The sequence below is a fragment of the Phlebotomus argentipes genome, unplaced genomic scaffold (genome assembly GCF_947086385.1).
Source record: "Phlebotomus argentipes unplaced genomic scaffold, Phlebotomus argentipes genome assembly contig_5, whole genome shotgun sequence".
NCBI lineage: Eukaryota > Metazoa > Arthropoda > Insecta > Diptera > Psychodidae > Phlebotomus > Phlebotomus argentipes.
Genome location: NW_026776165.1, coordinates 10,818,979 through 10,844,004, shown reverse-complemented (window position 1 = coordinate 10,844,004; position 25,026 = coordinate 10,818,979). Strand labels below are relative to the sequence as shown.

The following is a 25,026-nucleotide window of genomic DNA, read 5'->3' as shown; positions in this document are numbered from 1 at the left end:
CTAACTTCACAAAGCCTATTCGCGGCATAACCTCAAAAGTGATCCTTCAGAGATTTTGCAGTTTTTGTGTTGTGAAACATTTTCCTGGGAAATCCTCACAAGATGCCAGTGGATTTGGTTGGATACATCTACGCCGCCACCGTGGCAGCCGGCGGAATCATCGGATACGCGAAGGCTGGCAAGTCAATCACGGAATGTCTGTGGAAAGACCCTTTTTCCTCACGTCTTTGCCTGCAGCTTCTGTGCCTTCCTTGGCGGCCGGCCTGACCTTTGGCGCCGTCCTGGGCTTCGGGGCGCACCTGAACTCGCAGTCGCCGCCGCGTCCACTGCTGCAGCTGGGCACCAGCCTGGTGCTGGCCGGCATGATGGGCGCCCGCTGGGCGCGATCCGGGAAGATGATGCCACCCGGACTCGTGTGCATTCTCTCCGTGGTGACGTTCGTGCGCGGCATTTACGTGTACAACGAGCACCTGTGGCCGGCGCGCCGCCAGTGATTGAGGTGACTTTCTCTGGTCTAGAATGTATATATTTTTCATTTTCCAGTCATACAAATAATTCATTACCTATTACAGTCATGTTACATTTGAATATTAATCGGCAATGCAATATATTTACACAATTTTCGTGGCATTTTCACGTTTTGCATGTGATTTTCTCTTCATTTTTGCGACATCTCGTCAATCATTTTCATTTTCCATATCATTCCGGCTCTCATGCACACGTAAATTTTCGCGTATGGACGAAAAAAAGGGGGGAGGGGGGGACGGACGGAAAACTGGGGAAAAATCTCTCAATTTTTGCTTGAAATACTTTTACAATGAAAATTACAGAAAAAAAAGAAAAATATGTCGTAAAATTAGATAAAAACTCTAGATATTCCTCTATAATTAGGATTGTTTTCTCCTTGTCGCGCTTTCTCAACACAAAATAACGAATGCTTTAGAAATATGAGAAGTGAAGTAACACTAAATCTTAAGGGGGCGATCAAGGGGGAGATATTGTGGCAAGAAATGGACACACAGCTCAGCAGAAGTATTTGCAAATGAAGAATCTTTTTACTCATTTTATTTGTCTTGTAGACAATGAAGATCGTGATTTTGGATTTTTAAGCAATAAAAAATACTGTAAATTCGGCTAAAGTCAAACATAACCTCAAAAAGTGTATTTAGAAGAGTTCTGCTCTAATTTTATGTTAAAATTCGCATTGTTTTTCGCTCATTGGCAAATTCTAACACATAGAAATGCGTTAGATGTTTCCTTAAGAATCCCTGAAGAGTTTTTAAAGATCTCTTGATTGAATTTTTGAGGTTATGGCCAAGAAGTTTATCTCGGTGACAAAGCAGACAGTCTAATGACTGTCAATTTATATGCAATTGCTGGTCTTATGACACATGTGACTGTCCATCGTAAATCCGTGGGAATGTCTCACGCTGTTCGCCACCGAAATCAAGATGAAATGAAGATTTTCAGGGAGATAATTTGCATTTTTCTGCATGCAAAGCTGCTAAATAAGATTTAAATTCTATTTTCTGGTTTATGAATTTCGTTATTTTTTTTTATATGATGGAATTGATGCACAAGTTTGGTCACATTATCTCCCCCTTGGCGTCAAATATCAAATTTGAGAAACAGATCATTTGCTTGAGAATCATTGCCCGAGGGTAAATTCTAGCGAAAATCTCTTGTAAATTCTCTATTTTTGATGCTTTTTCACCATTTTCAAGTACAAAAAAAGTGTGTTTTTGTTGTTGTTTTTTTTGTTTCTTCTTTCGCACTTTATCATTGTAAATTGAACCGTCTATCACAATTTTTCTTACTTAACAAGTAAACATTTAAGCACTCTCGCTCTCACACTAACATTTTACATTTATAAGAAGGTATATAAAAAGGTTCCCCACGCTCTTCTTGGTGGTTCTCATGGTACGCCTAAGTTTACAGCTACGAATCTTATAAAAAAATACTTTCTGCTGAATGTTGTTCCTTTTTTGTTGTTGTTGTTAAATTGTTGACAGAAATGTCTGCACTTCACACTATTCTCTAACTTCCCATTCGTTGTCGTTGTAATGGCATTGCTCATCGATTAAATACGTCCACTGGAAGAGAGAAAAGATGAGATTAGAATGACTTAGAAACTGTAGAATTACGCTTTCTGCCCTTGTTGCTGAATGAGTGTGATTTGTAAAGAATTTTGTGGCGTCTTTTAATGTGCAAACATTTCAATTTTCTTTGCAGTTCTTCCGATCTAATCATTCACAAAAAGAGCCGATGAAGTGGAACAAAGTTGAGCACAGAGAATTTCTCTTGCAATTATGGTGTTGGAAATGAGATTCTTTTTTTTTGTATTTTTTCGTACTTGTCAGTGATAAATTTGACTATTAAAAATGGGAGAGAAAAATAGGCAAAAATATCTCTATAATTTGCACATTCAAAGACACTTTTAGAAGGTTTTTTTTGTCCCCCGAAGAGATAAATTGAAGAAAATCGATAAAGATCGCTGTGATGCGTCGCTGAAAGAGAAGAGATTTGACGTTGAACCCTTGAGAAGAAGAAGATGTGAGGAAAGAGCTTGAAGGACTCAATTAACTCTTAGAGTAGAATAGAATGATTGATTTTGAGATAGAATCACAGACTTTTAGTCACAAAGAGTGGGAGAAAAAAGACTTTTACACAACTAAACATGACATTTTATGACAGAACATGAACTTATGCTTGAATTTCCATTCAATTGGTGACTTTAAAGTTGCTAATAATGAAAGAAATCCAGCATTTTATATAGGAATGCAAAGTGAAGATCAAATTTCTTGGAAAATCTCATCAGAATTGTATATGAAAAAAAGGTTAATTTTCTTTTGAAGAAATTACTTTGATTTTTCACACAAGAAATCTTGCAACTTTTCATAATTTACATCTGATTCTGTGTTTTTATCTTTCCGACTGCTGAAAATTGAAGTAATTTCAAGTGAAAATCTCTTATTTTGATTAATTCTTCGACTTTGACTGTCGAAACTGCTGTCAAAGTGCATGAAAGAGGATGAATAGACTGTGATTCCCTCCCTGATCAGATCGCAGACGGAGTCAGAGTCATCAACCGAGAGTTGTGGAATGAGAAGAGCGTCGAGTGGATGATGAGAGACGGCGCAAGAGGCGAAACGGAAGCTTAGAGGACAGTCTGACGGAAGGATGATGGCGGAGGAGGTCGCGGCGCAGTCGCAGCTTACCCTGTTCTCTCGGCGCTGTGGCTAAAGTCTTGGGGGTTTCGTGTGTGGGGTTCTAGGCCGTCTGGCCCAGCGCGACGCGCATGGTGTTGGTGTTGGAGCCGAGGAAGTTGCTCAAGTACGCGGGTGGGTTCTTGGTGGTGCTCTTGGAATACTGGCCGAAGTTCTCGAAGTTGTACGGGCTCTTCGTGGTGGTCGCGATGCGACTGAGATAGAGATCAAAGAGGGCGTTGCGCGTGGTGGAGCGCGGCGTGGTCGGGCCGGCGTGCTGGTGGTTGTGCAGGCCGTAGTAGAAGGGATTGATTTTGGTGCTGAAGGGCCAGTACATGGACGTGCTGGACGGCGGCGGAGGCGGCGTGGTGGTGGTGGTGGTGGTGGGGGGGAGGGGCGCGAGGGTGGGGGCCGCGGTGGTGTCTTGCGCCGGCCACTGGAAGGCCGGCGGGAGGGGCGCGGGCGTGTCGAAGAAGGACTTGAACTTGAACGTGAAGGGCGCGCGCGTGGTTGTCGAGGGGGTGGTGAAGAACTGGAAGGGGGGCGCGGTGCTGGGCGGCGTGTACGCTGGCGGCGGCGGAGGTGGCGGCGTCGTTGGCTGCGCCGGCGAGTGATCGTCCCAGAATTTGTACGACTCAGTGCTGTTCAGACACACAATATTTTTAGTGACTCAGAGCATTATTTTGTGTTGCAAAAGTTCGCGTTACTCAATCTCCTTGCGGCTTTAATTGGAACACGCTAAATTGTACCAATTCTCCGTTGGAATTTAAAGTGTTCCGCGAGACCTGGCAATTTGAAAATCAAGGCAAATAACAGAGCGTCTCACCTAAGCTGAGAATTATATGCATTCGGACTAACATAGCTAGGGGTGTGTTGTGAGTAGTCGGGAATGATGTTCTCGTTCTCCGGCACACATCTTCCGTCCAGGCAATGCTGCAACGACAGGCGCTCGATTAGGACACTCTTCGGCAGTGAGATATCTTAAGCAAGGAGGAGATATTCATTGCATTCATTGAATATTTTACGCCACAACACTGGCTTATTGACTAGATTTCTACATTTAACAAAGAACTTTATCAAAAATGCTTCAATTGAAGGCAGAATATCTCCTCCTTGGCTCGAAAGGGTGAGTCAAAGTACCAATCCGTCGCCACACGAGGAGCCTTCGGCCGCCGGCCTGTAGGCTACGCAATAGCCGCTCGCGGCGTCGAAGCAGAAGAGTTGAGCGCACACTCGCTCGTCCTTAAAGCACGCCGACGTTCCTCGATCTCTCCTGCACTGGGCGTCGAGCGAGAGCAGCGTTCCGGGCAGTGCTCGTCCCAGCGCCTCGTCTTCATGCGGAGCATTGTGGAGGCAACTGGCAGTGTCGCCGCTGTGAGAAGAGATTGAAAAAGGAGCTTTTAGAACATGGGAATAGTGTTTTGAGAAGGGACAGACGGCGATTTCTTTAGTCAGTTCTGTTGGACGGTGTTTTTGAGATTAGACTCACTTGAGGAAGTGATGAAAGCTCTGGATGCTGCACGGCGACCACCTGAAGCCGCGCTCCGTGTGTCGCAGATCGGACATGATGTAGCCGTCCTCCCAGCGGCATTTCTCCGCTCCGGGACCGCCCAAGTAGCTGGGCGGCGGCGAGCCGTCGTGCACGGCGCCAAGCCTGCAAGAGAGTAGAAAAAGACACATTAGAGCGCATTCCACGGCGTCCGGACGTCGTGCACTCACAGATGTCCGACTTCATGGGCCGCCACGATGATGCCACTGAAGCCACCCGTGTCTTCGATGATCGCCACGCTGTTCACCTTCTCCAATCTCTTGTTGACTACACAAGCACCGCCGACGTACGCGAAACCTGCGAAATTACATCACATCTCTCAATGGCGATCATCAATTAGCGCAGCCTGTGATTAATTGCTTGTTTTGGGAACATTCTCCGCAAGAGCACTTGGCCATAAGTCGTGAGAGATGGTGAGTGATGGGTTCAGTCCCAGAGGAAAAGCGCCCAGAATGCGATAAATATAGATAGAAGAGGAGCCCAAAACCGAAAACACTTACGATTTAGGAAAAAAATAAACCCAAGGAAGAGATATTATGGTCTGAAAGGGCAAGAGGATTGGATGTCCAACGAATCGCTACTTAAGGATCTAGTTCCTTCCGGACTCTAGATTTTAGGGCCTAAATTTCAAAATTTAAAATAGCCTTAAATCCGGTTTTAATTATCTGACACAAATGGTTTTATACTTAATGGAAAGGCAAAGATATGATAATTTCTGCAACGGAAAAATCTATTTGTATTGCGTCAAAGTACATAATTCAGCCATAATATCTCCTCCTTGACCGAACCAACACCCAGAATAGTAAATATAAAGTCTAAGATAAATCATTCAATGCTGAAACTGAGAGTTTCTCAGGGAAATAATAACTTACCGGAATGTCTGGAAAAGCTCTTTTATGGGCAATAATAAGTATGATTTAATGGGGAGAATAAGAGTTAAGTTCGAACAATCGCAGGTTATATTATTTCGAATCAGATACAGGTCGAAGGCATAGTGTTTTTTGTTTTTTTTTTTTGATAAGATTGATTTGGCAATTTGACAGACAGCAAAGAATTATAGCGTAGAATATCTGTGGAAGATTTCTGATTTCACATGTTGTAGGAATAGAAAACAAAATTGGTTTTGTGCAGAAGAACAAGAGAAGGAGGAAGTCTGTATTTCTCAGACTTTTGCATAAATGCACAGCTGAAAATGGATGAGAGAAAGAGAGAAAAATAAGGCGAATGCAAATCACATTTCCTTCAATATTTCAGTCTTAGTTTTTCAGAGGAAATATATTCCGCATATATTTTGAACAATTGTGCATTTCGTAAAACGATATTTCGCACTTCATCTACAATTTCTCAAGCAAAGCGTCTTGCATTATTCCACCCAACAATCATGCGAAGTGGCGAAGATGCAATTTTTTTTTGCCGCTTCATTTTACAATTCATATGGCAATTGATTCCTCAAACACTCTTCGTGGCTTCCGACATTCTAACTCCGATTTATAATTTACAGCAATTTAATAAGGTGAATTAGCTGTAAGAATTACTGACATCTTGTCCTGCATCTTCAGCAAATTATTGGTATTTACAGCAAATTGGACAGTCATTACGCATGGCGAGACTTTAACATGCAAATTGTGATGTTTAATTACTCGTCTGGTTGTTTATGTTCTGCTGCAATTTATGCCGATTCTAATGCCTTTGTCTGGATTGACTTTCCTGGACTTTTACTGATTCGTGAAATTGAGTAAATCATGATCAGTTGACGTGTAATTTTCATAAACCATTAATCATCATGGGAAACACAAAGATCTCTCTCAATTGCAATAATACATAAAGAGAGACGTTTTATTACATTACATCTCTTCACTTTCGCTGTTTGCTTGAGTGGCAATGAAAAATTCACATATTTTTGTGGGTCATTCAATTTTTCATGCAATTGAAAGATAATTTTATTTCACTGTTTCTTTAGTGTTTAGTTTTAGCCCTGAAATAGTGATTAAATCAATTTTTCTGTAATTACATGATTTGAAGATGATCAAATTGTCTTTCAATTGCGCCCAAGATGGGTGGAAACGGTTAAGAAACACCGGCAGAATTGTCAATGAAACCCTAAAATGACCACTAATCAACTGTAGAAAATCGAGTTACACGCGCGTGAGGTAACATAGCAGCATTTGATTTATGCTGGACCGCTGCATCGTGAGAGGCTTGAGCGTGTGATGGTGAAGACGCCACAAAGAAGACGTGTGAGAAGATGAATTTTTTCCGTGTGTTGCCAGAGAGATAAAAAATTTACATAAACACGTGCTAAATATTGCTTGTTTTCTGCTTTGGGAAAAGGTGTAAGGTGAAAAATGTAGTAATAAAGTTGCATTATTTGTACATTGTGGGCACAGGAAAGACTATCTTTGGAGGTGTAAAAGACGTGAATTGACGTGCATTCATTCTTCAAGTTCCGATTTAACCCACACAGAAAAAAAGCATTCTAAATTTGATTCTATATAATATATATAAATTCTGTTGCATCTTTTTGCTCCAATTGTCCGATATTTTGTGGTGTGTTTGTGTGTGACTTTCGTTCCATTGCATTGACAAAAAGGACGTGTGATTTTGCAGAGTGAGAAAATACAATAAAAAAAAAGTACAGAGAATACAGGAAAAAGGCTCACACAGAAAGGCAAAATGTGAGAGATGCTTTATTACCTGCTGTACCGCGATTGCATACGTCATTCGCGTATTGCCTTCTGCACATATCAAGTCTGTGAATGAATAATTTACATAAATAAATTGGTGAATTTCTCATGAAGGTCTTCGTATTCATTATTTTATCATCATCATATGATAGATGGAGTATTTTTTCGCTATTGTCGTTGTGCGCTTTGTGACAACGGGAAATGCGAAGATTGTCGTGAATTGCCATTTTCACGATGTCAAGCGTGTGCTGCAAGAGAATCTCTATTGAACATTGCTCAATTGACGATTGTGACCTGTATAAGATTTTCGCTCTGGCGGTTAGTAAAGTCCAATACACTTATGTTGGGATTCCTCCTTAATCCTAGAGGCTTTTTCTCCCTCCAGCACAGAGCCAAAGCTCTAAAAGCTCGCGCCGGTACCAAATAAATCTCTATCCTATTGTCAATTAGGGGATGTAATGGCATTATGGCGGTTATGGTAATGCGAACAACAACATATTTACAAGAAGAAAGGGGGAAAGATTATCCACTCTCTCTCTCTCTCTCCGGTTCCCACATTACAATTACAAGAAAAAAAAACTTTGGCATGTTGTGTGTGTCTTTACCCGCTGTGCCTTTGGTGCATCTACCGCCCTTTCTTCTGCGGCACATATCATACCTGCGTGGTGGAGAAAACACAATTAGAGATGGTAAGGAAGAGAGGTGAATGAGAGGATGAGACATGTCTTCAACATTTTACATCACAGTCAATTGAATTTGCCCATTTTTTTTGCACTCTATTCTTGTCCAAATATTGCGATCTGCTGTCACTTTTTCTACCATCGCGAGCTCATTGCACAACGATGATCTCCTGATGAGCGAGAAAGGCTTGAGGTCGTCTTTGCGCCGGGGAAAGTGTCGGAGGTTCTACCGCAGTTCGTGTGTTACAAAGTCGTGGTTCAGTGATCGACAACTCCATCTGAGCGGGCTTTTTCACATTGGAATGCACTTTAGGGAGACTCCTCAGAAGCCACGCCCACTCCTGTGCTCCACCCACGAAATCTTCCTTCTCGACAGTGAAGCCTTCGACAAGCCTTATTGTGCTTGTCCGACTAATAAAGTGTCGATTTGATGAAGTCTTCAGCATTATTTACAATCAATAAAATCAGTTATTGCACAATAAAATAAAGATGCAACCGGCATTACTCATCTCGCAAGACTCCAGTGATTAGATTCTTGCCTCACAGTCACTCCTAATCCGATGTTTATCGCGAAGATTACCAGCAATCACGTCTCAATAGAGAGTATTTTTCCAATTAAATTATATGAAATATTCCACTGTCTTCCGATTTAACATATCAATAATGAATTTATAATTCTGACTCACAACCAGTGAAGACGATTGGGGGGAAAAAAAGGTTGACGATCACTGAACTTGTCTTGCAAATTTGCGAACTTTGTTGTTTGTTGATGATGGTGGTTTTTTTGTCGGTGCTGTGTTCAATTGCGCTTCGGATTAATTAATAAAAGATGCGAGTGTGCTTGAGTGTTGCGTGAGAATGAGTGTGAAGGGAAGATGTTTTTGCAAACAATGCGCCGAAAAAAAAAGATGCTGATGAATGATCATGAGGAAGAAGATTCAACATCGCAGGTTGTGTAACATTCAAATAAGGCCAATTCGATGGTTCACGTCATAGCGAATGTCATTCCACTCTTTGGCATGATGAAGTTATTGTCTCTGCAGGGATTCTCCGCGATGGCTATGAAAAGGCACGACTCACAAACATAGGGTTTTTCTGGTGTCGTGAGCAATCAATAAACGAAGCGCGCGCGCAATTTGCTCAGGCCTGAAACTCTGAGATATTGGGAAATTTCGGGGCTGGGAATTGTCAGGTGAATTACTTTGTGATCGCCACGGCGATGTCGTAAACTGGTAGTCGCCGTTCCCGGAACAGATACTTTCCCATGTCCGTAAGCGCTGCCGCAGAATCGATGGCGTCACGTCCAACACGATTCCTCTCTAAATATGGCGTGGCATCGCGTCCCTGCAAAGGAGAGAATGTAATCAGGCACACATTTAGCTGACTAATTGATGAGTCTTCCTTGGGCCGAGCCCAAGAAAGACGGCCACAAAATTCAGTGTACATTTCATGATTTTATTGCCCACAAGACATTTGATATCGCAACGGCCATAATTTTATGAGTGCATTCATTGCAAAATTAACATCTCCACCGCAATCGCCCAATAAATATTGTCTTCACGGTTTGGTGATGGTGTGAAATATCGATTTGATACATGAAAAATGCATTTACATTGCGAAATTGTATCTGCGAAGGGCTGTTAAATAAATTATCTCAACAGGTTCGCGACTGATTGAATTGCAACTGATCAAAATGATCAATCAGAAGACGATTGGCTTCCTGATGGCCAAAAAAGGAGAGCTCTTAGATCTCCTAATGGGTCCGCATCATCGCAATTTTCCCACATTAATCATCGTGTCGAACACCATCGCGAGATAACGAAGAAAGTCGGCCAGTCTGTGGCGATCTGATAAGTTTACAGCTTCTGAGGCATGTCAAGCCTGGGTATAATAGACGCTGATCATGCGAGCAGAGCGTTATGTAAAGTGTACTTTGCGAGAAATTGTGTTCATGTCAGACACAATTAAGAGAAACATTGAATAATAGTTTTGAGAGTACAGATGAATTGTGCATTTCGTCTAATTGTATTTTTACATAAGGTGCGATTTTAATTAGAGATTCACAATCATATGATATTTGCCTTTTGCCTATATTGTCGCCTGAGTAACACTCGACATATTTCCTTACTTTTATTGTGTACATATTAATTGTTTGTCTTCACTTCTTCGTGATATCAATCAAGCGCAGTTTTGCAAAAAGCAACCGATCACACGTTGAGACATTGCATTAACATCAAATAAAGTGGCCAAATTGCAAGTATTACAATAATTCCAGGCGCTCCACCGATTTCTGCGAGTGGGAAAGAGAGCGCGAATAAATTGGAAAATGAATAATGCAAACAATACAGACACACGAGCATGGGAGTTTTATGCACCGAATGCACTTTTACTTTCAATGAGACCGGAAACTTGCTGCCTTCATTGTTGGCTCAATGAGAGAGAGAGAATTGTTGTAAGAGGAGCGAAGTATGTTATTTTGTTATTACCTTATATACACAAGTCGCTGCCGACATGCATTCAAGCGAAGAGGGCGAGCAAGTGAGCTTTTGGGGAGCGTGAGAAGTGAATTTCCCTGGGGAGTGTGCAAAAGATCCTGTCGCAGACAGACAGAAGGGAATCAGAGACAGGACGAGCAGGAAAATGGAAGAAAGCGGAGCAGTGCAAGCAAGGATACACGAATAGTGAAGCAGCACACAGAAGTGCATGAGTGGATAAAAGACACGGTGAATGAGTTGGGATTTGTGAAAAAAGTGAAGCTGACTTAGTTTCAGCACTTGTGCGCCCCTCAGCATAAGCGGAACGTGCATGATTGGCGCTTTCAGAGGCGAGCAGCATTCGGACGAGAGTGAAAAGGCAAACTCCGCGAAGACAGGGACTTCTGAGAAGGTGTACCAAATGAAACGGAAAGTTGAGAAAAGTCTAGGCGAAATCGTGCCACGACAAATCCATTCAGCGCTCCCATTTCTCACCCAAATCAGATATGATGTGACTAAATTTGTATGGTTCTTATGGCTCTCGGACACGCGAATGTAGGGCGAGTGCTGGCCAGGTTCGCAATATGGCCAAGGAATGTGCATAGTTGTTGGAAATGTAAAATGCTCGATGCTGGGCGGTGCAATTAAAGTCTCAGAGATGGATAATGAGGCGGAAAGCCAGAGATGTGATGTCATGTCATAGAATCATGTTGCATTGGTCACTTTTGTCGAGCTCTTTCAGCACAGACGTCAATTTGGAGTGTTATTTGAAGAAATTACAAGGAAATTGAGGCTACTTCGCATTGATTGTGCGTTATTTAACCTCAGCACAGCACTAAAACTGAGTCTTTTGTAAATACATATTGTGTCAAAAGTTGCAATTGATTGGCAAGCATCAAACATAGGAAAATGCCGCTCTGTTGACATGAAGTCCATTTGTTGGCATTTTATATCTCTCTACAAAAGCTCCTTCCCTCAGCCATATTCGGTGTGTGGGGAAAAAAGAAGGAGTACCGAGTGAAATGAGAAGTAACACCAAAAATTACAAGAGTGAAAGGCATTATTTGCATGCTGACTTTTAACATCTCGCCTATGAAGTGCGCTGCACAAAATATCTCAAATGAATTGCATAATGGCCACAGTTGAGTGAATATGCCACACGATGTTGCACTGCTAGCCAATTTCAGCAAGTTTTTCTGTGTCTAATCAAGGTTTCTCAACCCCTACAGGAAGGGATTCTGGGTCTAATTTCTGATCAGAACATTCAATAATTCGTTTGCGTGTTGAAGCTGTAAAATTGAATGCTTTATCGCACATATATTTCCTCATACCTTCGACAGGTTTCAACTGCAAATCACCTTCACTCTGCCAGAGAATTTGCAACCAGGCAATATCAGTAGTTTTCGAGTCTTTCACATCAAAGCCATTCACTTAATTGAATTAGTGGGTGAGGAGTAGATAAACTGCGCTAAAAGTGGTTTTAATTTGTCGGAAAAGTGCAACGGTGTGAAGAAGTGCTGCATGAAAGGTTGGACAAGATAGATTGCATTGTGAAATACTGCAAGGCTGATGAAGAAGACGAGAGAGATTGGCGAGAGTCACTTAAAAGATTAACATCATATGAACTTTGAGAGGTGGCAAAGTGAATATTATAATGTTTAGCGATGTTTTCCGCATGGTTAGGAAATTCGACGCTCTGACAAATATATACTTTTCTGAAAGATTTTAAAGTCTAGAATGATATTCTGATGTTTCAAAGAATGCTTTTGCATTGTTATAGAAAGATTAAGAGATGTATTTTGAGATTATAATTAAAAAAAAATTCATGCGAAACTTCAACTGTGCTTTTCAAGCACAGCAACAATTAAGCGCTCTGACAAACATATACTTTTCTGAAAGCTTATTAAGTCTACTTAATGGCTAGTTAGTTGCTGAGTTGGTTGCCCCTTGTTTCATTTAGAGAAATACCATCAAGTTGTTGGGCAAGAAAACTGTGAATTATTATTGATTGACCAAATTTACCGCAGGTAGAAAATGTCATCTTCGACTATTGTGTCGCCAAAGGAGCTCCTCATCGTCCAATTGCATTATCTTCCCCCCTTTTTTGGCAGCTCACGCAATTACAGCCAAAAGCGAATGGCATTTGCCGCGTGTATTGTAATTCACGACAAACATTGCCCGAACGATACGTCAAGTGGGAAGTGGCAATGAACGGCGGCTCACTGATTTCAATGACAAGACACAAGAAATAATAGTAATGAAGTACAGTTTAACTGAAAATGCCACCGGCTGAAGTAAAAGTGAATTAAACAACGCTAATGATTGACTGGCAATAGATATGAATAATAAGTTGGACGAATACGGCAAGTCAAAAACTCGCTTCTTGACTTCGCGGTCTCTGTTGTTTTTTTTTGCGCCTGGCATTCAAGAAGCTCTTCTGTCTTGAGGCTGAGCCTCGCGGAGTTTGCTGAATAAGCAGCTCTTGACTCATCGCGAGCTTCCTCAAATATTCAACAATTTACATTCGTCTGTTTTGACCCTTGACACCTGTCTTCTGTGGACAATACGATAAGATAGACTACCCGAAAAGATAGCGACCAGCAGACAATTATTCAGTGTTTTGACGATCATGTCTAGCGCTTTTCCGATTATGAATAACATATGCAAATGACTGTGGCGGATACACTATAAGCAGTCCCTATTTTTTGCGATGCTGTGACAAATATCCATAAATCACACCTTTGCCGATCGCGATGTGAACCGCGAAAATCACAAACCAAAAACCTCTCATCATGAATTCCCAACGCACGCTCGCGATGCGCAGTTGCTCAGGTGACAAAACCAGATGGCAAATGACGGCTTTATGCAAATGCTAAAGCCCCATTTTTCAGTTTCACCCTTCCGGTTGGCTTCCGAAGAGAGTCTCTGTGTGCATTCCTTCGCAAGTCTGACCTCTGGGCTAATTGAGAAGCACCCCAAGGTTGATTTTGCATTGTTTTCTTCGGGAAACTTACGATCTCTTCCACCACTTTCTGATGCTAACTGCCAATATTTTGCACTATTCATGGATGTTTTTTTTTTTCGTTGAATTGGAAAACTGAACGAGGAAATGGTCAATTACAAGTTAGAATTTATTAGAAAAGTTTAAACATCGGAAGATCATTAGAACATGATTGATGAAATGATGCAGTTGTTATTGATGCACACAATAATTTTCTATTCTTCCTCAGACATATCTACAAATACTTCCTTGGATTGTCTGAGGATCTTTCCTCTGTGTCTCAAACTCTAGGGCGTGAATACAATTTACAAGCCCACAATTCCCATTTTCCACGATGGTTTGCATGAGGAAAAAAGCCGGCCTCAAGGTTGCACATTGTCGATGTTTTTCCTCTCTGTCAAAGCAATTTTGCCCACCGTTTTATGCCACATTCGCGGGCGCGCGCGCAGATCTCTTTCGACATGGCAGAGAACTTAAGGAACCAATTAAGTCAAAGCACTCAACTATGCCCAAACACGAAGAGATGCGCCAAGTAATTGGCCATTATTGTTATTGCTAAATTCAAGCACGCGATTTTCTCGCTACTTTTTTTTCAAAGGCAAACCAATTGTCGGACAAAACTTTGCATTGCTTTCAGGCATTTTTCCTATATATTCCCGCACTATTATTGGACTTCTTTTTTTGTTGTTGTTGTCTGCCAACCCAATAAATTGTCGAGTGTGAAATGGGATTCTTCACGGGAAAATGCAGCATTTTTCCCCCCAGCAGAAAAGAATGACCGCTGAATTGCCCACTTTGAGTGGGAAGTGAATTTTTACACTGTCAAAAGCATATTGTTTACCAAATTGTCCTTCATGGCAATTTAAGTCAGGCACTTTAATTGCATTTTGGGCAGTCTTTCTTGTGTGTGGCGTGAAAAGAATGCCTTTTTTTTAAATACCTTTTCTCTCCCCAGAAGTGCTAAAAGTGACAAACTTACCCTTGAAATAATAATGCCAGCAATGCTGATCCGAATGCGCGGCCCCTTCAGTAGGCGATAACGCAAGTCAACACCATTCCAGAATGACACAAAATACCGCTTTACCTGTCAAAATGTGGGAGAAGAAGGAAATTGTGATCAGTTTTCGTGTGTGTCGACCAGCAAAAAAATCCCTCAGCAATTTGCCATTGGAGAGCATTGGAGAAAAAAAAAGTCAATTGGAATTCGATTTTGTGTCTTACAATTGCTAAATTGAAATATTAAATAGAATGAGAGATGTGAACTCGCCAGGTCAGTCGAAAATACACTTGAACTGCCTTTTTCCTTGTCACTCCAACTGTGGCTTCCAGTGGTGCCCTCTTTTTTTTTTATTGCTTGACGCGATAAGTTTCACTGGATCATGACAAATTTGTCGGTCACCATAGAAAATTGCTGTCAATTAGCAAGCAATTTGTGTGATAATATTTTATTTTTAAACATATAAAATGTCATTCATTCATTATGATCTTTTTATCTTAAGGGCCTTGGAATTCAATGAGAAATCGATGCAAGTGCAAATGATTATCGCAGAGTGCTCGGAAATTGAGATTTATGACTGCATTTCTTGATTCAGCTATAAAATTACCAACTGTTTAAAAAAAAATACAAAGTTTTACAAAATATTTCAAAAATAACTGATTTGCTACGGAAAATTATCTTCATTATCGCTTTTATGTGAAGAAGAAGTATAAAACAGTCTTGTTTATATGCATCAAAATTACTTTTCAAACCATTTTCAAGCTCCATTTGGGAAACCTATTAAAATTCATTCAGTTCAATAGCTAAATGCGGCAACAATTTGAAGAGAAGCTATATAAAATGACGTTTTTGTAGTGCAGAAAAGCCTCTTTTCTCACACGATCAATTCACGTGTATTTTGTCTTATGCAATACAAACCAAACTATTAAACCTCAACCTGACTGTTTTACGAGTTCACTGGTGGCCGAATGCAGTCGTCGCGTCTGTGGACGAATTGTGTGTTCCCATTTGACTTTTTCCCCCTTAACAAATTATCACGACACTGCCTGAAGGCTTCCTCCATTCACGTTTTGTCGGAATTTCTTTGGCAGACACTTTCGTTTTCATCTGGATTTCCACAAATCCACATTTGAAAGTTCACCAAGGTTTCCTCTCTGTGTGAGGATTTCCTGTGGTGCAAATTGTTGTGCTTACTTGGACGTTGTCTCCGCCATGTAACCGATAACCATCGTGATCGACAATGACGAGAATCTCAGGATAAATTATGTGTGGCACAGCCCTTTTGGCGCGTCCTGACCGCGTGAAGTTCAGATAGTCTCCTCGTCTGAAGCGCTTCTGCAACCGATCAGGCTCCATATACGCTGCAAATAATCATTGTTAGTCAACAGTTTGCCTTCTCTTTGTGTTCCAGCGAACACAAAATGCTTTGATTTCCGAGTTGAGCTAAAATATATTTGCTTAAGAGACAATTTGCACTCACCGAAATCACTCAATTGATCCATAGGATCAGAATATCTTTTGTAGACAACGTGTTGAACACTTGAACTATTCTGTGGAGATGCAAATTCCGCTGGCAGTGGACGAATTACCAGTTCATGACCAATACTTCCCTCCTGGAAAGAGACAAAGCGGTGAAAAAAAAAATCCATTAGCACGTCGCAATGAATATGGAGCAAAACGATTTCGCAATATCTGCTTAATGCATTTTCCACCCACACTCAATCTTCATGCGATTGTTGGCCGCGTGTCGCTCTTTCCCGAGCATTCTTGAGTCCCATAATGCACCCAATGTGGTAACAATCACGTACCATGGCGAGTGCTCGAAACCGGAATAATATCGAGGTGATATAATTATGGTAAATACATTTTGGTATAATTTCCACCATCGAAATTCCACACAATTGTTCAATGATTAGTTTGAGAGACAGAGAGAGAGGGAGAAATTCTCCATCCAAGTCCTTCACCGGCGAACTCCGTGAGTTTGATGACATTTCGCTTGACCCACAAAGAGAAGACAATCATTGGTAATTGCAATTTACACTTGGCGAGCAACAGCTGATGACGCTGTGCATGGCAAAAAAGTAAGAGCGCGCGCGGGAAAAGTAAAAGTGTCTGTTATGTGCGGTCTAAGAGATATCAAATTACTTGCAATCAGTTCTTGCTCGCATTTATACTGTTGGCAAACCATTTCTTTTCTCTCTCACCGCAGTGGCATTTCATTTAATCGCGCACTTTTGCCAATAAACTTTATTTATATTGCCACAGCGCCAGAGCTTTTTCCTCCTTAGATTGCGGATTCTTGGGTGGTTTATATTGGCTTAGCATATTTCACAGGCGACATAGAGTTGATCGACCGTTGGATAAGAGGTCGCAATTCGTGGGCGAAAGTGTTTAAGACATTGTGTCTTTCATTACAAATTTATTCCGTGATAAACATGAAATGAGAGACAAATCTTATTCACTCAATTTGAACACTTTAGCAAGAAGTCAAAGCATTAGTAAATGCCACTGGAAGACAATCGTGAGGCTCTTCTTAATGTCGTGCAACGCATTCCTATCAAATTGATGATGTTGAGCAATGGAGCTTCTTTAAGAAACACTTCCAATTCATTGTCTTCCAGCAACAACTCTTAATCACATCCGAAATTGCGAAGAAAGTCGAGTGAAGAGAAGTGGAAAACTTGACCAAGAGTCACGCTCAAGAGACTCAGAGAGGCCTCTTCATTGTTTTACCAATGTTCATCTCTCGCTGAAGACGGCAAAATTGCCACCTTGACCGAATTTTCGGTGCACCTAAACAGCCATGCTAAAGACATGCTAAATGGTTCAAGAATTCCCTCGGCTTCTTACAAAACTGACGATGTGTGCATCAATGTGCCGAGACATTTGCATGGCATGAATGGCGAATGATGAATAGATGAGAATTTGGTATTTCAATCAGCATCTTGGAGGATGAGAATTTGCTGCGCGCTCTTTAATTCACCATTAATCGATCAATGATATTCCGTCAATTAAGCTGTGCCCAAAAGTAGTCTACCTTCACGGTTTTTTTTCTCTCTCGATATTAATCTGGCCACTTTCATGTTACGTGATTCGTTGAAGTACAAATTAACTCAGATGGTGGCCTCAAATACCAAATTGAAATGTCTTCACCGCATTAAAATCTGCACTTGGGATTCCACACGGCGGAAATCATGCCATTGTTGGCCACCTTTTCCCTCTTCATTCTGATGGAAATTCACACTCTAAATTACACTTTCGATTTCGCCGAGAGATGAACTCGCCGCGCTCGAGAATGAAGCAATTAAGACCCCCGCGCACTACACTGACGCGCCGTGGAATTGGGACACTTCGGCCTAAAGTGGGTGACGCTCCGCGATAAGTAGCTTAACTCGGGCCAATCAACAGGTTATTTTCGGTAAATTGCGATTATCATTTTGAATTTAAACTCACTTGAGGGGCTTTTGCCCTGATTCGACAGAAAGGCGACACAGTGAAATATATGAATTTACTCGCATATTGAATTTTGTGCGTAATTCTTTAATTCATGGATGAATTCGACTGAATTAAATACAAACAACTCCAGATTAATCTGTGTTATTTAATCCACACAGAGCGCAATTAATAAATCTGCGAAGATTATAGTTGGCAAAAGAGCTTTCGGTGAAATTTAAGTATGACATTGGTGTCAGAAATGGGTTAAATTTTCGTTTATTTGCATTTTGAGGTGTTAAGAGAACGATTTTGTTGCCTTAAATTGGACAAATTGTTTAACATTCCTGAAAAGTCCTACAAAAGCAAGATAATTCTATTAGTGCATCCCACTTCTGACACCAGTGCTTAACACGAAAAAGCATCAATTGGTAGCAGACAATGTGGCTGTGATTAATGGCTTTCTAAAATCGCTCAATGTCAAGTGCATAATCTTTTCTTTAAAACTATAAGTATATTAAGTGATTACTGAATTCGAACAGCAATTAATCCTATTTGCGGAAGGTCAACAATCTGAGTGTGGATGTTGGTGAAAAGTGTTCCTAGACTTCTGCTGCGCTCTGTGCTGTGGAATTTCTCACGCGCATAGAGTCACTCTGTGAACCATAAAATCACATGCAGATCACACTGGTCACTTCACACGGGCGGAGAAGAGCTCGACTTTCCTGCGGTGAGAGACTTAATGGGCGCCTAAGTGCTCATCAGTCATCTTCATTGCCATCCAATTAGCACAGCCGCGCGGCCCTAAATTGATTGTGACGCGGCGCAGTTGAGAAATTATGCAAACCATGTGTGAGATGCCATATCGCGAGGCGTATCTGAACCAAATGAAGTAATTTCGGATAAGACGACAAAAAAAAGCGGACAGACAGACAGTCAATGGAATGTGGGCTCTGCGGTGACTCTCTCGAAAAAGTCAAATGCGTTGTGTCGTTGGGCAAAAAGCGCCTCCACTGTTAGGTAACATTGCGTGGTGGGCAAAGGAAAAAAAGACGCACTCTCGAGTGGTCCATTGAGTGGTCTCTCTCTCGTTCTCCTATCATGGACATCACCGTGATCTTTCTCACTGGATTTCTTGCTCTGTTTTCCCACTGCACACGAATTTCCTCCCAATAAATTTTCCCGCCTTTGCCGCGATTCTGCCAGTTTAACGGCAGAAGTGAGACAGAGAGAGAAAACAACTCTGCGCGCGGGTAAAAAGCAAGAGTTTTTCCCAAGCGAAGGAGAAAGTCGAACACTTTTAGTCCACGAAGTCTTGGTCAGACCAACACAAACTCTGCGCACCGCAAGAAGTCAATGAGATTAAACTTTGGGGCCAATAGAAGATCGTGTGCAAAAAGCGTGTAACAGAATGCAACACTTGTCAGCACGATTTTACCATCTCAAAAATATTTCATATTACATAAAAATTCACAATAGAATTCATTGGCGTTAAATTAAATTTTTACACGTGTATCGAGAGCCGCACACTGAGAAAAAACCACCGCCGCGAATGCGCATAATATGGCATAATTTGTTTTATAAGGCAAAAGACAATCGTGGAGGCAATTTTTTCTCTCACTTTGGCCACAATGTCGAAATTGCAAGTGAGATAATTCATGTGACTTGAAATATACATTTTGCTTGTGCACAATTTTTATTGGTGACTGTTTTTTTTTTTGCCCACCACGAACAGCAACAAATGAATTTCCTTCTGACCACACAATACGCGCGAAACTACTTTGAATTATTTGTTGTGCGCGAAGTGTGTGTTTTTTTCTCCTCTGTATCCACGAGATTGCAAAAGTTCATGGCAATAGAGGCGATTTATTGGAGAATATTAATAAATTGGAGTGCGCGCAAAAAAGAAATGGCAAATTGACTCTTGCAATTAGGCGTTTGTGTTAGTTTTTCTTATAGGTTACATTTTGTACATCGTTTGTACAATTGAATGCTTTTAAGTACACTTTCGGAATTGCCTTTGTGTTTAGGAAACAAATATTTAACACACTTACGCGAATTTGGATTAAATCAAGTTGAAATATTTCAACTTTATGTTCACACTGTGATGAAATACTAAACGACGTCTTGGAAATGTTTTTCACACCCTTAAGAAGTGCATCAATTGCAGCTGAATATGACTTAAGCTCCACCCACTCGTATGCTCCGCCCATTCTGAGGAGAATTTTGCATTCTTTCTTTTATTTAATAATAATAATAATAATAATAATAAATTTATTCTTCCTTCTTTTTCTTTTGTGTGCGGCTGCCGCCGGCTTCATTGCCGACCTCCCCGAGCAAACGGCAGAAAGCTCGGCTCTTCGGTCGTGTATGCCACTTGGGGGAAAAGTGTTAGTTACATATACAGGTTCACAGCCTTACAATTTAATAATTTAATAACTAACATTTCTGTTTTGAGGCCAGCGTGTCACAAATTAAGAGAAAAAGGAAGGAGTAGTGGGACAGCAAAACTCTAAGAGTTGAAGCGCTGCCCACGGGTTCAGTGGGATCGGGATACATGGAGGGAGAGGGACGAATATCAGCAATGCAATGGAAGAGAGATGCGAGTACGAGGTGAAAAATTTATGAGCAACGCGTAAAACAAAGAATAAGAGAGCACCAATATGAAAGGGGGGGATGCAGGTGGCTTCATCAACCAATCAGAGATCCGCGATCCTCCGGAACCAGTCCGTGGTCAATCCGCGTAGACAGATACTCTGACCAAAGATGGTCCACGAGTTTTCGCGAGAAACTGTGTTCACTCAGATCAGGCCGTCTCAAGTCTATAGGTAGGGCATTATACAACATTGGGGCGATGTAGGGATAAGACCTTTTTAGCAGCTCAAGTCTGGGCCTGGGAACAAGAGCAGGGATTCCATCCCTATACGGTCTTGTTCTGGCGGAGTTCAGATATCCCCCTCTTACAAAAAAGACCCGTAGCGTTCTGTACTTGAAAGTATAAGACAGTGGGAGGATATTGAGCTTGAAAAAGTCTGCAAACAACGATTCGCGCTTTGGTTTGCGCAACATCGCCCTCAAGGCGCTCCTCTGAGCTGTTCTGGCCGGTCCAATGTTCGATGCGCGGCCCCCTCCCCACACCAATAAACCATAGCGCAGGCGCGAGTCAATGCAGGCATTGTAGAAGGTGCGCGCAATGTTTGGCGGAACCAGACGGCGAATGTGGTACAGGCCGCTGATCGCAGGGAGTAGGCCATTTTTCAGTTTGACCGCGTGGCGCCCCCAGGTCAGTCCACTATCGAAGACCACCCCCAGATACGTGAATTCAGTGACAAAAGGGATAGTCAGATTGGATGGACAAGGCGCTCCACGACAAGTCCGGCAGCGAGATGTTATCTCCGTTGATAGCTCTCCGGAACGCGGCGGTAGGAAGCGCATTGCCCGCGATTTGCTGCTCAAGATCATGGAGTGCGCCGTCAGCCAGTCCCTCACAGCCTCCAGGTCCTCCCTCATATAGTCCTCTATGCCCGCCCACGATTCCCCTCTGTACAACAAGACCAAATCGTCTGCGTAGGCTATCAATTTACTATTCAGAGCTAGCGAGAGCAAGTCGTTTATGTAGATAACAAATAGCAAGGGGCCAAGAACTGTGCCCTGAGGGACCCCACGCGTCATGGCACGTGCGCCACTGAGTGCATCCCCCACCCTAACCATCTGAGTTCTGCCAGACAGGTACGAAGTGAAGAAGTCCAGAGCGACTCCCCTCACCCCCAGTCGCTCGAGTGCACCCAGTAGTGTGGCATGGCAGACCAGATCAAAGGCCTTGGTCAGGTCTAAGAAAATTGCCGCAGACTTGCTCCCAGCGTTGATGGTCTCGAAGATCTCGTTACAGACATAGAGCATTGCGTCTTCTGTATTAAAGCCATCCCTGAAACCGAACTGGGATCCATTTAGTGCGTTATTGCATTTTAAGAATCCGTTGAGGCGCGTTTTTATAAGTTTTTCAAAGATTTTCGAGAAAACAGAGAGCAGGGAGATCGGGCGATAGTTTCCGGCGTCCAAGACATCGCCTTTTTTGAAAATGGGTACCACCACTGCAGTTTTAAGATCATTGGGGTAGCACCCTTCCTCCATACAGCGGTTGAAAATCACCCTGAGGATGTCCACTATATACAGAGCAATTCTCTTGACGCAAGCTGCCGTAATTCCGTCAAAACCAGTTGACTTTTTCGCATCTAATCCATTTATGGTTTTCAATATCTCAAATCCAGTAATCGGAGTGAGAAACAGACTGTTTACTTGCTCTCTACGCGGACCAGGAGACTGCCCGCGCTCGTCAGCTCCACAGTTGGTACCCGCCACATTGATATTAACGAAGTGATTGTTCAAATGGTTGGCTATTTCGCTTGGCTCTTCAAGGATTGAATTGTTCGATTTTATTTTTGTAATCTCAACTTTTTTTTTCCCGCGGCCCAGGACTTCGTTAATAACCACCCACTGCCTTCTGCCATTCTTTCCCGCCATGCGTAGTTGGTTCTGATAGTAGCACGCTTTCTCCCTCTTCACTGCAAGTTCAACCCGCGTACGAGCGTCGCGGTATCTATTTCGCAAGCCGGAGTCACCTGGGCGTCTCTTCATCAGTCTATGAAGCTTATTTTTATGTCGCACGAGCTTCTGTAGGCCACTCGATATCCAAGGTTTCAATCTGCGATCCGCGCTTCTGCTCGCGCCTCGCACACTACACGCGCCGATCAAATCCCTCAACCTACCCAGGAAAGCGGAGAAGGCCTCTCCTGCGTCACCGCCTCTCAGTACTCCCGCCCACATTTCGTCCATCAGTAGCCCCCGAAGACGTTCGTGATCAACAGAGAATATGTCGCGGTCACGAGTCGCGATGCGACCCACCCTAGTGCCCACTACGCTCATACTGATCATCGCGTGATCCGAAATCCCGACATTCTCAACACAGCAGATATTGTTGTAATTGCCCACTTTGTTTCTCGCAATAATGTTGTCAATGCATGTTGCACCATGTGTCCCGTATCTAGTGCCCTCATTTATAAGGAGTTCAAAGCCAAAGGACGATACTAGGAACACAAAATCGTCAGCCTCAGTCGACTCATTGAGCGTATTTATATTGAAGTCTCCCAGGATATATATATTTTTCACATCGTCCATGGAGCACAATAGAGCCTCAAGCTCCGTCAGGAAACTTGCGACCGGTTGCGAATGGAATCGGTAGATACATACAAATGCGATTGTGTCCCCATTTACAGTGCAATCTAGGCACAAACCATCCGCTGATGCGAAGGACAAGCCCTCAGAGCGATTTACGGTCACGGATTGGTCGACAAAAGCCCCAACACCACCTGCCCTATAGTCATTGTTGCATTTGGTATGAAAAGAGTAGTTATTGACATTATACAGGTTCACCTCGTGATCTCTGATCCAAGTTTCAGTGACAAAAAGGATGTTAGGTTTAGCGGGAAGGGATGATACGTGGGTGATGAAACGATCGAAATTTGCACGGAGGCTACGAATATTTTGTACAATAATTTTCAAATTATGAGCATTTACTGATTGAAGATCATTCATGTTTATCTAATATATGAGTAAAAAGAGAAAAAAAAAAAAAATATAGAAAGAAAAGAGAAAAGAAAAGAAAATTCAGAAATATCACACTTAAGCACTAAAGTCAAAAATTAGTTATTTAAGAGTTGCAAAAAATACTGATTGGAAAAAATGAATGTTGATTGGGTACAATTGACTGTGAACCAGTAACTAAACAAAGGGCTTTTGCCTGTGATTCACAGTGTTTAATGGGCTTTTTGACTTCACACACTTCAATGTCTCTAATGGAAAGCATAAAAAAGCGGGAATTCGACGTGGAAATTCTTCGGTGATTTCTTGTCAAAAAGCAATATTTCACCTTAATTAATTCTATCTCGCATCTGTGCCTAATTCAGAATTCCCAACAGTTTAATAAAAGATAGTGTCACTCACTCGTGGCAGCATAAAAGAACCCTTAATTGATTTCCTCTCTATGCTCAATCTGTCAAAGAGTCGCCCCCTAAATGGAAATTGCAGAAAAACTCGCTCTGAGGCGTGAAATGTTTCCCAATTTGAATAATCCGGGTTTGTCTTCGCATGCTGACTTATGGGTGCGATTGTACGACCACAAGCAGCGTTCAATTAATGAGTTTAACAGTGAAAATCAATACGTTGATCACGAGGAAATCCTCATTGACATGCTTTTAGGGGATTTTGCCTAAAGAAAAAAAAAACTCACCATTATAAGATCTCCGGTCTCCAATTGTCTCCGCATGAGAATAGCTGCCATGTTGCTTTCATCCTGGAAAACGTGACCAACTTCCTCCTGTGGCACCTCGTCCTGTGGCGATTTGGAGAGGAAAAAAAAGTCAGTTAATGTGCAAAGCGCTGGTCGAAATTCAATGATATATCGATAATATGCGAAGAAATGTGTGCAATTCATGCGAACTGTGAACATTCATCGGCGGTAATCGAGTGAAACAGAGCTGTGATTTATTCTGTACACTTCCTCGTATTGCGGGAGTTTGAGTACAAATGCAGGGGGAAGATAATATGCCTTAAATCTGTACACCACTTCCTGGACACTTCCAAAAAAAATGCCTTATGGAGTTTTAAGACTTTTTCCACGCTTTAAAATATCACAAAAAGATACAGATTGTAGAGAAAATCTCGTCTAAGCTGTACAACAATTCGGATTGTAATATCTTCCCCTTGTTGAGCGCCGACGTCTTCATCTACTCAATAAACACTTCTTGTTGATATTCTTGCTCGATAAATTATGGGAATCAATATGCAAGAAAGTGCAGGATTTGTGGCATAATTAAGCAAATGGGGGCGAGCGATTAATAATGCAAATACATGTCACTAATAGGACATGTAATGAGGAATGCTGTTCGCACTGTTGCAACAAAGTATTTGGGCGGTATTGCGATAATTCTGATAAAGTGTTCGAAAG

At 42.0% G+C, this 25,026-nt stretch overlaps 2 protein-coding genes across 3 annotated transcripts in view; one reads left to right on the top strand and one right to left on the bottom strand.

Moving 5' to 3' along the window:
• The first annotated feature begins 4 nt into the window (after window positions 1–4).
• Window positions 5–2,273, top strand: LOC132255407 (transmembrane protein 14 homolog). Its single transcript, XM_059751415.1, has 3 exons — window positions 5–178; window positions 238–499; window positions 2,233–2,273. Exons 1-2 carry the CDS (start codon window positions 103–105, stop codon window positions 492–494), a joined length of 333 nt encoding a protein of 110 aa, XP_059607398.1. The 5' UTR covers window positions 5–102; the 3' UTR covers window positions 495–499; window positions 2,233–2,273.
• Window positions 1,331–25,026, bottom strand: part of LOC132255406 (A disintegrin and metalloproteinase with thrombospondin motifs like) — a 37,108-nt gene continuing 13,412 nt past the window's right edge. Inside the window, exons 4-14 of one of the 2 annotated variants that reach the window (XM_059751414.1) lie at window positions 24,310–24,411; window positions 16,072–16,204; window positions 15,786–15,952; window positions 14,574–14,678; window positions 9,321–9,463; window positions 7,450–7,505; window positions 4,926–5,052; window positions 4,696–4,860; window positions 4,347–4,578; window positions 4,033–4,139; window positions 1,331–2,093 (exon numbers count right to left, since the gene is read on the bottom strand). In XM_059751414.1, the coding sequence (XP_059607397.1) occupies window positions 2,081–2,093; window positions 4,033–4,139; window positions 4,347–4,578; window positions 4,696–4,860; window positions 4,926–5,052; window positions 7,450–7,505; window positions 9,321–9,463; window positions 14,574–14,678; window positions 15,786–15,952; window positions 16,072–16,204; window positions 24,310–24,411 (1,350 nt within the window). In that variant the 3' untranslated portion in view covers window positions 1,331–2,080. Of the gene's footprint in view, window positions 2,094–3,218; window positions 3,579–4,032; window positions 4,140–4,346; window positions 4,579–4,695; window positions 4,861–4,925; window positions 5,053–7,449; window positions 7,506–9,320; window positions 9,464–14,573; window positions 14,679–15,785; window positions 15,953–16,071; window positions 16,205–24,309; window positions 24,412–25,026 lie in introns of those variants that run through there. The other variant, XR_009468180.1, reaches the window with a different exon arrangement.